The 14,289-nt window shown below is 32.2% G+C and overlaps 1 protein-coding gene across 10 annotated transcripts in view; it reads left to right on the top strand.

Moving 5' to 3' along the window:
* PCDH15 (protocadherin related 15) overlaps positions 1-14,289 on the top strand; it is an 819,037-nt gene that overhangs the window by 565,962 nt on the left and 238,786 nt on the right. For all 10 annotated transcript variants that reach the window (XM_032245634.1, XM_032245633.1, XM_032245636.1 and 7 more), the window contains 2 exons: positions 68-147; positions 8,885-8,978. In XM_032245634.1, coding sequence (XP_032101525.1) covers positions 68-147; positions 8,885-8,978 — 174 coding nt within the window. The remainder of the gene's footprint in view (positions 1-67; positions 148-8,884; positions 8,979-14,289) is intronic.

Here is a 14,289-nt window from a genome sequence, read left to right as displayed (position 1 = left end):
TATTACTCTGTACTGAATGAGAGCCATATCAATTACTTGATAATTGAATTATATTTTCTTTCTGAAGGCAACTGATCGAGAGGGAGACTCCATAACATATGCCATTGAGAATGGAGATCCTCAGAGAGTTTTTAATCTTTCAGAAACGTAAGTTAAAAATAATTTCTTACTTAAAAAAAAATGTAAAACAACGTACTGTTAGCAAGAAAACAGACTTCTAATCAGAGGCTTTCAGCTGTTTGTTGTACTTTTTGTTTTCTGTGAATGTTAATGGTAGCTGAGAGGTTAATTCTGGACCCAGAAATCTCATCCAGGAGGCTGTGTATTTTTAACTTTTTACTAAGTAAAATCCACTGATGTGGAAACATTTCATTTGAAAGCCTAACTGGGATTAATGAGATGCTTTTAAAGTTGTCAGCTACTGATAATGACAAGGACATTACTACAAAGGGTTAGTACTAAACTGTTCAGAGTCTTGTAGGCAAAATGTGTTACAAACACATTTTTCAATTTCTGATTAACAGGCATATTTAAGAAAAAAAGCAAAATGAAATAAAATACATCTTCATGCCAAACTTCTTTGAGGTCTCAATCAAGGTCATCCTACTTACCTCTGAACACATCTGAGATATTACTCATGTTAACTGTTGAGAAAACTGGGAGCAGGCATTAAAAAAAGCCATTTAGAGCTTCAGAGAGACCATTTGCTTCCCCTTTCAAGGGGAAGTTCTGTTGTCACATGTGTCTGGTTTCTAAGGAGCTGTGCTTGACTCTTCTGTGATGTTTCCTATGTAGTTTGTAGTTTTACTTTCTGAAAGAATAGAAATGTAAACCTGGCCAACGATTATAAAGTTAAAACTTTGAAAAATGAATACATTGCCATGTCAGATTCAGGAACATGTGGGACCGAATGTCAACACAAGAGGACCATGTGCTGGTCAATTAGTCTTCTCAGAAATACCTCCAATTTCACGTTGAATGGAATTTTACAACCATGAGTTAAAATAGTTAATACCATGGACAAAAATAGTATTTTCCAGACCTTTAGATTTCACAGATAAGTAAACCACTATTTGAAAAATAAAAAGGCTTAATTAACTGTTTTCATTTTTATCCCATAGGGATGTAGAAATCATAAATTAGCTACAGTTTATAATCATCATTAAAGAATATAAAAATGTTAAAGAAAAACTTTAATCAAGGCTGTGTAGTATTAGCATAAACATAGATATGTAAGTCACTGGGCAGACTTAAAAATCTAGTATTTATGGTCAATCGATTCTCAAAAAATGGGCAAAGATAATTCAATCAGGAAAGAACTTTGTTTCAACAAATGAAGCTGGGACAAGGAGCAAGAGAATCAATTTGAATTTTTATCACACATCATTCACAAAAATGAGCCCAAAGTGGATCATAAACTATAATATATGAGATAAAACTACATCCCACTTAGAAGAAAATACACAAGTAAATCTTCATTATTTGGATTAGGCAGTATATTTTAGATATGACACAAAATGCACAAAGGATTGATAAAATCGATAAATTTGATGAAATTGATAAACTGGGTCTCATCAATTTTTAAAAATGTATTTCAAGGAGCACCATTCTAAAGTGAAACACAACCCATAATGAGAGAAAATATTTTTAAATAATGTGTATGATCTGAAACATATCTCAAGGATATATAAAGAACTGTTACAACTTAATAATAAAGGGAAATAACCTAATTAAAATTAGGGTCCTGTACACTGTCTAGCAATACATTTCAATGCATTTGAAATGGAGAAAAGTTACTGACATTTTAACTGCTCCCTTCTTTGAAACTTCTGAGATTCATGTTCAAAAATTTGCACCACCACTTCTCTGTAACTTTCGGGGATTTGAGCAATCCAGATACTGCTATAGTTTGGATATTTGACACTCCAAACCTCATTCTGAAATTTGATCCCCCATGTTGAAGATGGGGCCTGATGGCCTGATGGGTTTTGTTTGGGTCATGGAGGCAGACCGCTTCTGAATGGCTTAGTACCAATGGTAATGAATGAGTGATTGCTTATTAGTTCCCACAACAACTGGTTGAAAAAAAAAAAGAGCTTGACACCTCCCCCTCTCTCTTGCTTCCTTTCTTACCATGTGATCTCTGCACACCTCAGCAGCCCTTCACCTTTGGCCATGAGTGGAAGCGATCTCAGCCCCTCACCAGAAGCAGATGCTGGCATTCTGTTCTTGTACAGCCTGTAGAACCATGAGCCAAATAAGCTTATTTTCTTTATAAATTACCCAGCTGCAGTATTCCTTTATAGCAGCACAAATGGGCTAAGACAGGAATGCTAAAAAAATAAGTAATGTTATACCTTATCAGACACTTCAATATATGCAACTATTGTTTGTGTTATATTTTATATCTTAAAGCAAAATGAAAAAATATTTCCATGTTGATTGCATACTTTAAATTTTACATTATTTGAAGCTATATTACAAATTCTCTCAATAAGCATCATTATAATACCATGACTTTCCTTTCTTTTACTGAAATAAAAGTATGCCAAATTTTTCTTGTAATTCTTTTTAAAAATTAGTAGTAATGAATAATCATCTTAATGTCAGTATGGGTTTACAAAGTATTGAATTGTTGTCATTTTAATAAATTGGCTTAGTCACATAGCCAAGAAAGAAACTGGGTCTTTAAAGAAAAGGCCTTGGTTTTTTAAAAATCACAAACACTGGTTATAAAAATCATTCAGTGCCATGTATTAAGCGGCCATATCTGTATGATTCTCTAATATAATGCATTATTCCAGTATCTTTTCATAGTGCCTGTCTTGATAGTGGCATATGATTTAGCAAATATTCACTCAACAAACACCCACAAATAAGCTTACATTTAAATAAAATGTATAACAACTTGCCTTATAAATATTATAGCCTAATGGTGTAGTTATTTATTAAGAGAGGTTGAGGAATTGCCATCTCTCAAATATTCAGTCATCACTGAAGCATGGGGGTCTGTGATAGAACACTTTAAGTGCTAAACAACAGAATTTCAAAAAAAGTTATTTCCATCTCTGGTCCAAATTCCATTTTTTTTCTTTAATCGCATTTTTATTTATTACATTGGTGATTAATTTGTTTTGACACTAAATTAATGCTCAATTATGTTTTTCATATCAGTTTGAATTTTATGATTATATTGAAGATTAAATAATATATAAAAAAGAGATGATATTCATTTTATTTCCTGACAGCTCAGCTCCACTTTCAGAATATATAACCAGATCAAACTACTTCTCACACTTCACTCTGCTACCTCAGTGCATGCTACTATCATCTTTTTCCCAAACTGCTATCAAAACCTAACTTCCTCTATTAGTATGTTTTTGTTAATTGCCAGTTACTATATAATAATTAACACCATGTCAAATTTGAGGCAACCATACCAACCATACCTTTTTTTTTTTTTTTTTTTTGATACGGAGTTTCGCTCTTGTTGCCCAGGCTGGAGTGCAATGGCGCGATCCCGGCTCACCGCAGCCTCCGCCTCCCGGGTTCAAGCAATTCTCCTGCCTCAGTCTCCTGAGTAGCTGGGATTACAGGCACGCGCCACCACGCGCAGCTAATTTTTGTATTTTTAGTAGAGACGGGGTTTCATCATGTGGTGTTGACCAAGATGATCTCGATCTCTTGACCTCGTGATCCACCCACTTCGGCCTCCCAAAGTGCTTAGATTACAGGCGTGAGCCACCGCGCCCGACTGCAATCACACATTTTACATACGCTAATCTCTCTAAATATCATCGTAAGGCCTAAAACTCAGTGCCCAAAAGCAACGTGATAAATCTATCAAAGGCTCAAATAATTGCAAGTATAAATGATGTTCAGTCACAAGCAGTAGATTTTTTAACAAAAGTTTTAAACAAAGCCTGTATACCATGAAATACGTGAGATAATCTTAGTTTATAATGATACTGCATCAATATTTCCTAGAGAACAATGGAATTTTGAAAAACAGTTACTTACAGAAGCAGCTTGTAAATTCAGTAGCTTGTGTTGTTTGGAAGTGGATATCCTCTGCTACTTTCTATGTACATTGTTTAATTTTTTTAGGAGTGGGTATTGCTCTGTTGCCCAGCTAGATTCAAACCTCTAGGCTTACCTGATCCTCCCACCTCAGCCTCCCAAGTAGCTGGACTACAGGTGATAAATTTTAAAATATTTTTTGAACACCATTTTTATGGTTAGGCAAACCATAAAATTCAGTAGCTTCATTCATGTGGAAGTAGATATCCTCTGCTACTTTCTATTTGCATTGTTTAATTTTTTAATACTGAGTATCACTCTGCTGCCTAGGCTACACTCAAACCTCTAGGTTTACGTGATCCTCCCACCTCAGCCTTCCAAGTAGCTGGACTACAGGTGATAAATTTTTAAATATTTTTGAACACAATCTTTATTGTTAGGCAAAACTTATTATCTAAAAGAATTTAAGTATGTCAAGTAAAATGTATTTCAGGAATGTAGCACAAAAGTTTGGTGATAAATTCTCTGCAATATAATTTATATAATTGAGTTGAAATTCACATAGCATAAAATTAACCATTTTAAGTGAACAATTAACTAGTGTTTTGGAGATTCAGAACTTACCCAACTACCACCTCTGTCTAAAATAGCTTCATCGCTTGGAATGTTAAACTGAACCCTTTTAGCAGTTGCTGCCTATTCCTTATTTCCTTTAGCCCTTGGCAACCACCAGTCTGTGTACTGGCTTCATAAATTTACATACTTTGGGTATTATACACAAATGGAATCATGCAATGTGTGACCATTTGTGTTTAGCTTTTTTGTAGCCTAATGTTTTCATGAGTCATCTGTGTTGCACCATGTGTAAGTAGGTCACTACTTCTCATGGTCACATAATATTCCATTGCATGCATATACAACAATGTGTTTACCTATTCATTAACTGATAGGCATTTAAGCTGTTTTTCTACCTTTTGGTACTACAAATACTACTGCTGTGAACATATATCTACGTGTATTTAAGTACCTGTGTTCAGTTTTTTTGTTTTGTTTTGTTTTGCTTTTAATATATACTCAGCAGATTTGGGGGGCATATTGTAATTACGTGTTTTTAACCATTTGAGGAATTGTCAAATGTTTTCCACAGTGATCGAAGCATTTTATATTCTTACCAGCAATATATGAGGATTCTAATTCACATTTTTGACAACATTTAATTGTTGTTGTTGTTGGTAGTAGTAGTGGTTTATTTGTTTCATTTAAAAAATATAACTATCATAGTGAGTGTGAAGTGATACTTGCTTGTGGGTTTTGATTTGCATTTGCCTGATGACTAATGACATTAAGCATATTTTCATGTGCTTTTTGATTATTTGTGTATCTTCCTTGGAAAAAAATGTGCATTCGAGTCTTTTGCCTATTTTTAAATTGGGATTTATTTTTACTGTTAAGTTGTATAATCTTTTATACATTCTGGAAATAAGACTCTTATCAGATATGGGATTTGTAAATATTTTCTCCCATTATATGTGTGGTTTGTTTAAGTTTCTCAATAATGTCATTTGATGAACAAAAGTTTGTTTTTTTTTTTAAATTTTGACAAAGTTCAGTATATCTATTTTTCTTTTGCTTTCCGTGATCTGGTATCATATCTAAGAATCTATGGCCAAATCCAAGATTATTAATATTTACTTCTAGTTTTTATCTAAGAGTTGTTTACAGATTTCAATTTTTGTGTTTAGATTGTTGATCCGTTTTGAGTTAATAGTTGTTCATAAAGCGAAGTAGTCTAACAATTCTTTTACATACAGATTTCCATGTGTTCCAGTGCTATTTGTTAACAAGACTATTTTTCCTATTGAATGGTCTTGACATTCTTGTTGAAAATCAATTGACTATATAGATGCATTGTGCCTTACAGTGTTTCTGAAGGATGCCCACTGTCTTTCTGCTTTGAGTAATTTCCAAGTTTGGTAAAACAAAGATAAGTGCCATGTATCACTCCTTCAGGCAGTCTCCAGACATATTAGAATAGATCACCACAATTCATCATGAATAAGGATAAATCTGCTCCCTCTAGAAATACATGGTGTCATAGTGGGAATGTTCACTGATGTTTTCAAGGCCACTCTGAGCCAGTGAGATGGTAGAATAAAGACAAGTCAAAATGCCTTAAAGTTCTTCTATCATATTTGATTTACCTTTAAAAAAAAAATCTGCCTTCATCCAGTTGCTGTAAATCTGTGACTGTTTTCCAGAGTGTTATCAAATTTGCTTTTGAAGTTCCCTGCTTAATTGTGATTGTTTGATGTTTAGTGGTGAGACTATTTCTTGGAGCTGCCTTCTCCATTTCTACTGACATCACTCCTGGGAAATGTATTGCCAATCCTATATAATTTAAGTAGGAGTATTATTAATGTCTCATCAGTTGAAGAAGCTTATGTGTTTTTAATATGTGAACTTACAAGCTATATTGCATTACTAAATGTACCCCAATGTATCCTGGCCTGATAGCCTCCATCTAGCTGCTAATAAGACTTCTGCTGAGCTATTCCTCAGATTTAATAAAAGGATGTACATGTGTACCCATAAACTAGACTTTCAGCTATGAATCTCAAAATATAGTGCCTATTTTTCTCCCCTTCCGCATTGCCCAAATATACCACACAACTGCCTACAACATTGAGTCCGCATATTACATAAAATCTACTTCCAGTAATAAACACCAGACCATAGACAATTAGCTGTTTGTGTGTAAAATGGCCCTGAGTATGAATATACTGTATACTATATTGTACACAGTTTATAGTACTTCTGGAATATATATATTCTAAATAGTGTATAGAGAGTATAGAATATATATATATATATATATTCCAAATACTATATACAATTGGAAAGTGGTATAGATTACTTATAAGAATCTAATATTTGTCTCAAAGAATTCTGAACATGATAAAGAATAACAGATTTTTTCTCTTGAAATAATCTAAAACAAGCTAGATAATGTTCTTCCTGAAATGAATTAAGCATAGTTTTGTTATATTTTTTCCTGGAAGCTAGGGAATCAACTCAGTTATCACAGTAAGTTTTGTAATTCATTGTAAATATACAATATAGTTTTTAGTAATTTTCTAATTGAATTTGTAAGGAGGAATATAGAGAATTAAACTGAGGGAAGAAACAAAATGAAAATGATAACTCAGTTTTCTTTATTTCTCTTACTATACCTTGGCTAGGTTTTCTGATTTCCCATTTCTTAAGATACTTGTGAATAAGCCTCAGAAGAAATACATGTCTTACTTTTCTCATTTAATGTCATTTTAAAATGGGATTATCTGGACCTTCTGTACTGTAGGAAGCTGGTCCAAACTTAATTGTTGTGAACATGCTCTCAGAACTGGTTTTCAGTTATTTTGACAGAACATTTTTTAAATGTACAGGAAGCAGAGTCAGTTTTTCATGGGCATGCCATATGTTCAGAACTTTAAAAAAAGTCCATGTCAACCATCACAATAAAATAAACAAATGGACTAACTGTGATTCTAAGTTTGACTCATTGGCTTTGAGCCTTTGTACTCAACTACCATATGTGATATGAATTGTTTAAATTCTCTTTACAATAAAAGCACTTGCCTTAAAATGAAAGCATTTTATCCATTAGAAACAATTTATGTTTTGGACTTGATAAATATTTTAATGTCTTAATACATTCGGGTAAACTCTCCTCTGCAGTGGATGCTTGTTAGGCTCAATTAAAATATGTACAATGTCAGATTGTAAAATCTAAGAAATAAATATAGAACCTGCATTAGAGAGCAATATGAATAGTCAAACTGTTATAAAATAAATTACATGGGTGAATAAAGTCTTAAATATTTGGAAACACTTATCTTGAATAGTACAAAGGTAAGGAGTAAGTCTTAAAAATATTCTAAGTGCAAGAATTTTCTCAAGTGCTATTAATCTCCTATTATACATCAGTTAAGAAATAGCTAAATTTCCAAATAATAACAAAATACTAAAGTTGTTAGTTTATCCAAAAAAGGGGTTTTAAAAAAATTATAAAATGAGAACATGAAATCTAATACAATCATGTTTTCTTAAAAAATGAAAAGCAGAATGATTCCTCCTCTGAAACAATCATATATTTAAATGTGCTTATAATAAAGTACAAAAAGAAATATTTCAAAAAAAGAATTTCTATAATTTTTAAAAATTCTATTTTTAAATTTTGTACAAGGGGCCTCTATTATTTTAAATTAAAAAAAAAGAGAACTTTTTGTCAGAGATAAAATTTAGATGGGTTTTAACATTTTCATAATGAACATATATGTGACATAAACTGGAAGGTGACACCGATTAGTTATAAGAAACCATTCCTCATCTCAAAGAATTCTGAAACTGCTAAGGAATAGTGAAGTCCTTTCTCTTGAAATAACTGAAAACAAGATAGTCACTGTTCTTCCTAGAATGAGTTAAGTACAGTTTTTTTATGTTTTATTTCCTGGAAGGTAGGAAATCAGTTCGGTGTCAGTTTCGTAATTCACAGGTACTGCTAAGAAATTTGACAGGCTTAAAAGCCTTTTTCAATTTTCAGGATGAACCTTAATATTATACATCTAAAATACTCAAGCTATGATTTCTGAGAGGGGAATAAAAGCAGCAAATCACACTGCCACGTGTGTACCTATGCAACAATTTTGCATGTTCTTCACATGTACCCCAAAACCTAAAATGCAATAAAATAAATAAATGGGGGAAAAAAAAGTAATTTGCTATACTAAGAAGACTCTTCTTGTGATGTAATATCTCTTTTTGTCTTATTTGTTTTTTTGTTTTATTTTGTTTGTTTTGTCACTAGCACGGGGATTCTAACCTTAGGGAAAGCACTGGACAGGGAAAGCACTGATCGCTACATTCTGATCATCACAGCTTCAGATGGCAGGCCAGATGGGGTGAGTATGCTTCATCGGAAAGGGTTTTAAAAATAGTATTAAAGCAACTGAGAGAGTCTTAAACAATCTATTGCAGACATGAATTAATATTTTTCACCTGGAGCAACTTCTTATAATTACTAGAAGTGGTGCTCTTTTCTTCAACAGGGTATTAATACATGCACCTATGCTCTGAATGTGTTAATGTGCTGTAACCTTTGACTTGGCAGAACAGATACTTGAGATCAGCATTCTCACCTAACTTGCAGGGAAAATGAAATCTCCTTTATTCTAACAGGTATTCCATTGTGTCTTTCATTTGCAATACACTATGAAATGTGTTCTGGCAGTTTACCATGTTAGACCTGTTCCACTTAGTGTCATTTTTTAAGGGTCAGAGAGGAGAAGTGGATTTTGTGGATAAATATCTTTAAGCACTAGGAGAGTGATTTACTTGCTTCCGCAGGCATTTGTAAGTAGCAGTCAGAATCCTAAGTAATTCTTGGTTACCTAAGTAATTTAAATGGGCTCATAATTCTAAAGAAGATAAACTATATTTTCTTTATACCAAAAATTCACTTTAAAAAAAAATTAGGTATTCTTAACTGCTTTAAAATCATTTGTCTGTGTTATTCAAACTGTCTCGTCCACAACTGCCAGTGTCCTGGTTTCTATGTATTGTAATGTTACCATTGTTAATGATTTGTTCGCTATTTCTATATCATATGTGCTTCTTTTTTAGAGGGAAGGAAGGTTTATGTGTCCATTCAATGCTATTGTCTAGAAATAATTTCAAACCCATTACAAGATTGATAAGCAAGGCTCACCCATTTTAACTAACAACATATCTCCAGGTCCCTTGAGATGATTTCTTTAATCTATATAATACATCAGTTGAAAGCATACAATAATGCACTCTTCACATTTATTTTAGGAGGATTTCTGAAATTTTATTATAATAAAAATATTAAATTTTTGATGCCTGAATAGTTTCCTCATCTTAACTAAAAGTGAGATAGATAGAAATAATTACATTTGGTAATTGCAATCTCTCCATAGTAAGCTATTTAACACTTTTCATACTTTACATAAAAAAACATATATATATGTATAAAATATATAAAAATTAACATTAGGTTTTATTTACTTTTCTATCATCTAAGTACCTACTGCTATCCTCACTGTTTTCCAAAACTGTTCCATATATATTATTATATATATAAAGTATTCATTTATTTTTATATATATTATAAAATAAAATATTTTATATAAAAAAATATATAAAACAGTTTTAGAAAACAGTGGGGATAATAGTACGTACTTAGGTGATAGAAATGTAAATAAAGCCTAAGGTTAATTTTTATATAGGCAATGACTCTTAATTATTATTTTTATTTTTTGAGACAGAATTTCACTCTTGTTGCCCAGGCTCAAGTGCAATGGAGTGATCTTGGCTCACTACAATGTTTGCCTCCTGGGCTCAAGTGATTCTCCTTCATCAGTGCCCAGAGTAGCTGAGATTACAAGCATGTGCCACCATGCCTGGTTAATTTTTGTATTTTTACTAGAGACAGGATCTCACCACATTGGCCAGGCTGGTCTTGACCTCTTGACCTTAGGTGATCCACCTGCTTCCGCCTCCAAAAGTGCTGGGATTACAGGTGTGAGCCAACGCGACCCGGCTTGCCCTTAATTATTATAGTATGTCTGTGTTAGCTGTATATAAATAAGTCAGTGAGAGATTCTAGAGGAAGTAATTGAAGAACTTGACTTATGATGAAAGTTTAGAGGGTAAATTGGCTAGGCAATAAGCGAGAGAAAATATTCTAAGCAGGAGGAGGAGAAATTAGCATAGTGTGAGGTATAATTAAAGTGAAGTGAAATTAAGAAAGTGCATTCAGGTCAACCATTAGAATAGGAAAAAGAGAAAGGATAGTACATAGCTTTGAAATATGTTACATTATAAATCAGAAACTAATGACAGTTATATTAGCAAGAGTATTTTAAGACTGTCCTTAAAAATAAAATTTCTTACACAAGGGAATGGATGGAAGGGAAACAGTCACAGTCTACTAATAATATTTTTGCCTACTTAAAACCAGAATAAGTTCTGGGTTAAAATTAGTAGTTTTGTTCTCTCTAGTTCATTGTTCAGTAATTTATTTGTATATTTTAATTCTCCTTGGACAGGACAATTGGAAATTTCTAGGTTCTTATTTCCTCATTCTTATAATCACCCAGATTTCATTTTGCTTTAAAATTCTGATTTTTTGAGTAAATTTTGTTTTTCTTTCTAAGGTTTATAATGAGAATCTTAGTAAAATATAAAACATCTAGATTTCAAACAAAATTTTATTCAGTTAATTCTATCATTTATATAATTTTAGGAATATATTTATATGTGGGCATACACAGTGGGTTCCTGAAGGAAAAAAGTGATTATATACAAATAATACTCTCACATCTTAATAGCACTCTTCTTATCTAAATATCCAGTAATTATAGTAAAATTAACCTTTTAAACATAAGAATCATGTGGTTCAAACAGACATTTAATAAGCACAAACAGATGGATAGATTTTATTTAAATCAAAATGTTAACAAGCAATTTGTGTGAAAGAAATTGCTAGAATGAAATAGAAAATTTTATCAAAATACACCTTTTCTACCACCTTAAAATGAGAATGAGGAAGATGAGAGGTCGTGTTCTATTGGTCATTGTGAACTTACTTATAGACAAGATTGAAGAAGTTTGATTTGACTGTCCTTTTCTAAATTTACTTTGTTAATTATAGTTGAAAAATATGTATTAGTTAAATATCTCATGTAACATACTATTGGTTTTTAAACTATGAGGGGTACAAATAAAATTATACCTTTTAGATTCTAATATTTTTTTGAAGATTCAGATCAAGGGTGTCTTCTTTTATGTTTTATATTCAACATAGATAGTAACAGAGGTCCTCACCAGAGCAATTAGGCAAAAAAAAAAAAAAAAAAAAAAAAGAAAGAAAATACATTCAATTTGAAAAGGAAGTAGTAAAGTTATCTCTGTTAGGGGTGATGTTAACGTGTACATAGAAAACTTTAATGATCCCATACACACGTTTGTACATACATACACAAATGCTGGAACTAAGAAATTTTGCAAAGTGTAAATATTAAATCAGCAAAAATAATCACTGCCATTTTCATACACTGAAAATGAATTAGTTAAAAATTCAGAAAGTTCAATTTACAATAGCATCAAAAAGAGTAAAATACTCGGGAATTACCTTAACCAAGATAAGAAACTTGTTTAATGAAAACTACCAAACATTTTAGAAAGAAATTTAAAAAAAGAAAGTAACTAAATTGATAGACATCCCATGTTCATGGATGAGAACACTTAATATTGTTAAAACGTCAATACTCTCCCAAGCAGTCTACAGATTTACTGCAATTTCTGTTAAAGTCCCATTGATGTTATCTACAGAAATATTTTTTTAAAAGGCCAAACTTATTCTAAAACTTATTTTTAAAATTTCAAGGGACCCCAGATGGCCAAAAAGAAAAATAAATAACAAAGCTGGAGAACGTATACTTCTGATTTCAACCTTACTACTAAGCTACAGCACTCAAAACAGAGCAGTACTGGCATAAAAACAGAAATACAGACCACTGTAATGTAATAGAGAATTCAAAAATAAACGTTCACTTATTTGGTCAAATAATTTTTAAGTTGGGTGCCATCCTCATACAAAAGAATGAAGCTGGATTCTTATCTAACATCATATGCAAAAACAAACTGAAAAGTGACTCATGACCTAAATTGAAAACTGAGACTATAAAACTCTTAGAAGAAAGCATAGGACAAAAGCTTCATTGCATTGGATTTGGCAATGATTTATTGGCTATGACCCCAAAGACACAGACAACAAAGAAAAAAAAAATAGACCAATTGGAATTGGCTATTTTGTAATGGGGTATCAACGACATAGAATAAAAAAGCAACATAAAAATGGGAGAAAATACTTGCAATTCATATATATGATAAGTTATTAATATATAATATATGTAGCAAATTTTTAAAATACAACAAAAATAACCTGATTCAAAATTGGCAAAGGACTTGAATAGACATTTTTCCAAAGGAGATATATAAATGGCCAGCAAACTTATGAAAAAATACTTAGCATTAGTAAATATTATGGAAATGCAAACCAAGGCCACAATGAGGTGTCACTTCACACTCAGTAGAGATGCTATTATAAAAAACAAACAGAAAACAAAACAACACAAAAATAACATGTTGGCGAGTATGTGGAAAAATTAGAATCTTTGTGCACTATTGATAGGCATGTAAAATGGTACAGCCACTGTGGGAAACAGTGGCAGTTTCTCAAAAACTTAAAACTAGAATTACTATATGAGCCACCAATCACACTTTCAGTTACATATTCAAAAGAATTGAAAGCAGAGTCTCAAAGAGATATTTGTGCTCCCATGATCATAGCTGCATTGTTCACATTAGCTAAGTTAGAAAAGCAACACAGTTTTCCTTGTTATGTAGAGTAAAAATCACAGACTCAACATACAATGATGGGCCAGAAGATAAAGAAGGGAGAGATAGGGAGTTATTGTTTAATGGTATAGAACTTCTGTCTTACTAGATTAAAAGAGTTTTAGAGATGGATAGTGATGATGGTTGCACAAGAATATGAATATACTTAATATCACAAAATTTTACATATACAAATTAAGATAGTACAAACAAACAGTGAAAAAAATCTAGAGGTGGACAGTGAAGGGATGATGCAGTGCCATTGAGGATAGCTGCTGGCTATTTTCTGCTTTGTCATTTTTATTGTGTACTTTCATTCCCATCTTCTGCAACTCTAGATGTTAACTCTCCATTCCAGATGAGCAAAGTATAAAGATGAATGCCAGAAGAGTCCGCCACCCCTGTTTCATTTTAACACAAAACCAATGTTTTTTCAAAAACCCCACCTAGCATATTTCCTCTTAGATATTTTTATCTGTGAGTAGCAACACTGGGTTGAAAAAGAGCCAGGAAGTAGGGCTTATGGATTGCACTGTGTTAATCAATTACACAGAGAAATAAATATGCAAACAGTGATCAGGATCTTTTTCATTCAAAATGTGAAGTTATTCTGTAGCCTGGATATTTGTGACCAGATTTCATGTGCTCAGCAATATTATTTTCCTCATTAATTGATACAATAGATAACGTGATTCCATCATGGTTTAATCTCTGTAAAAAGCTCTTGAATTACTGGATTACACACTATACTCAGATGTGCACAGAGGAAAAAGCTTCTTTATTTTTTTT

The sequence above is a fragment of the Sapajus apella genome, unplaced genomic scaffold, assembly GCF_009761245.1.
Source record: "Sapajus apella isolate SASKATOON/1434 unplaced genomic scaffold, GSC_monkey_1.0 scaffold58, whole genome shotgun sequence".
In the NCBI taxonomy this organism is placed as follows: Eukaryota; Metazoa; Chordata; class Mammalia; order Primates; family Cebidae; genus Sapajus; species Sapajus apella.
The sequence above is the reverse complement of the archived record's forward strand: the minus strand, read 5'-3'. Positions and strand labels throughout refer to the sequence as shown.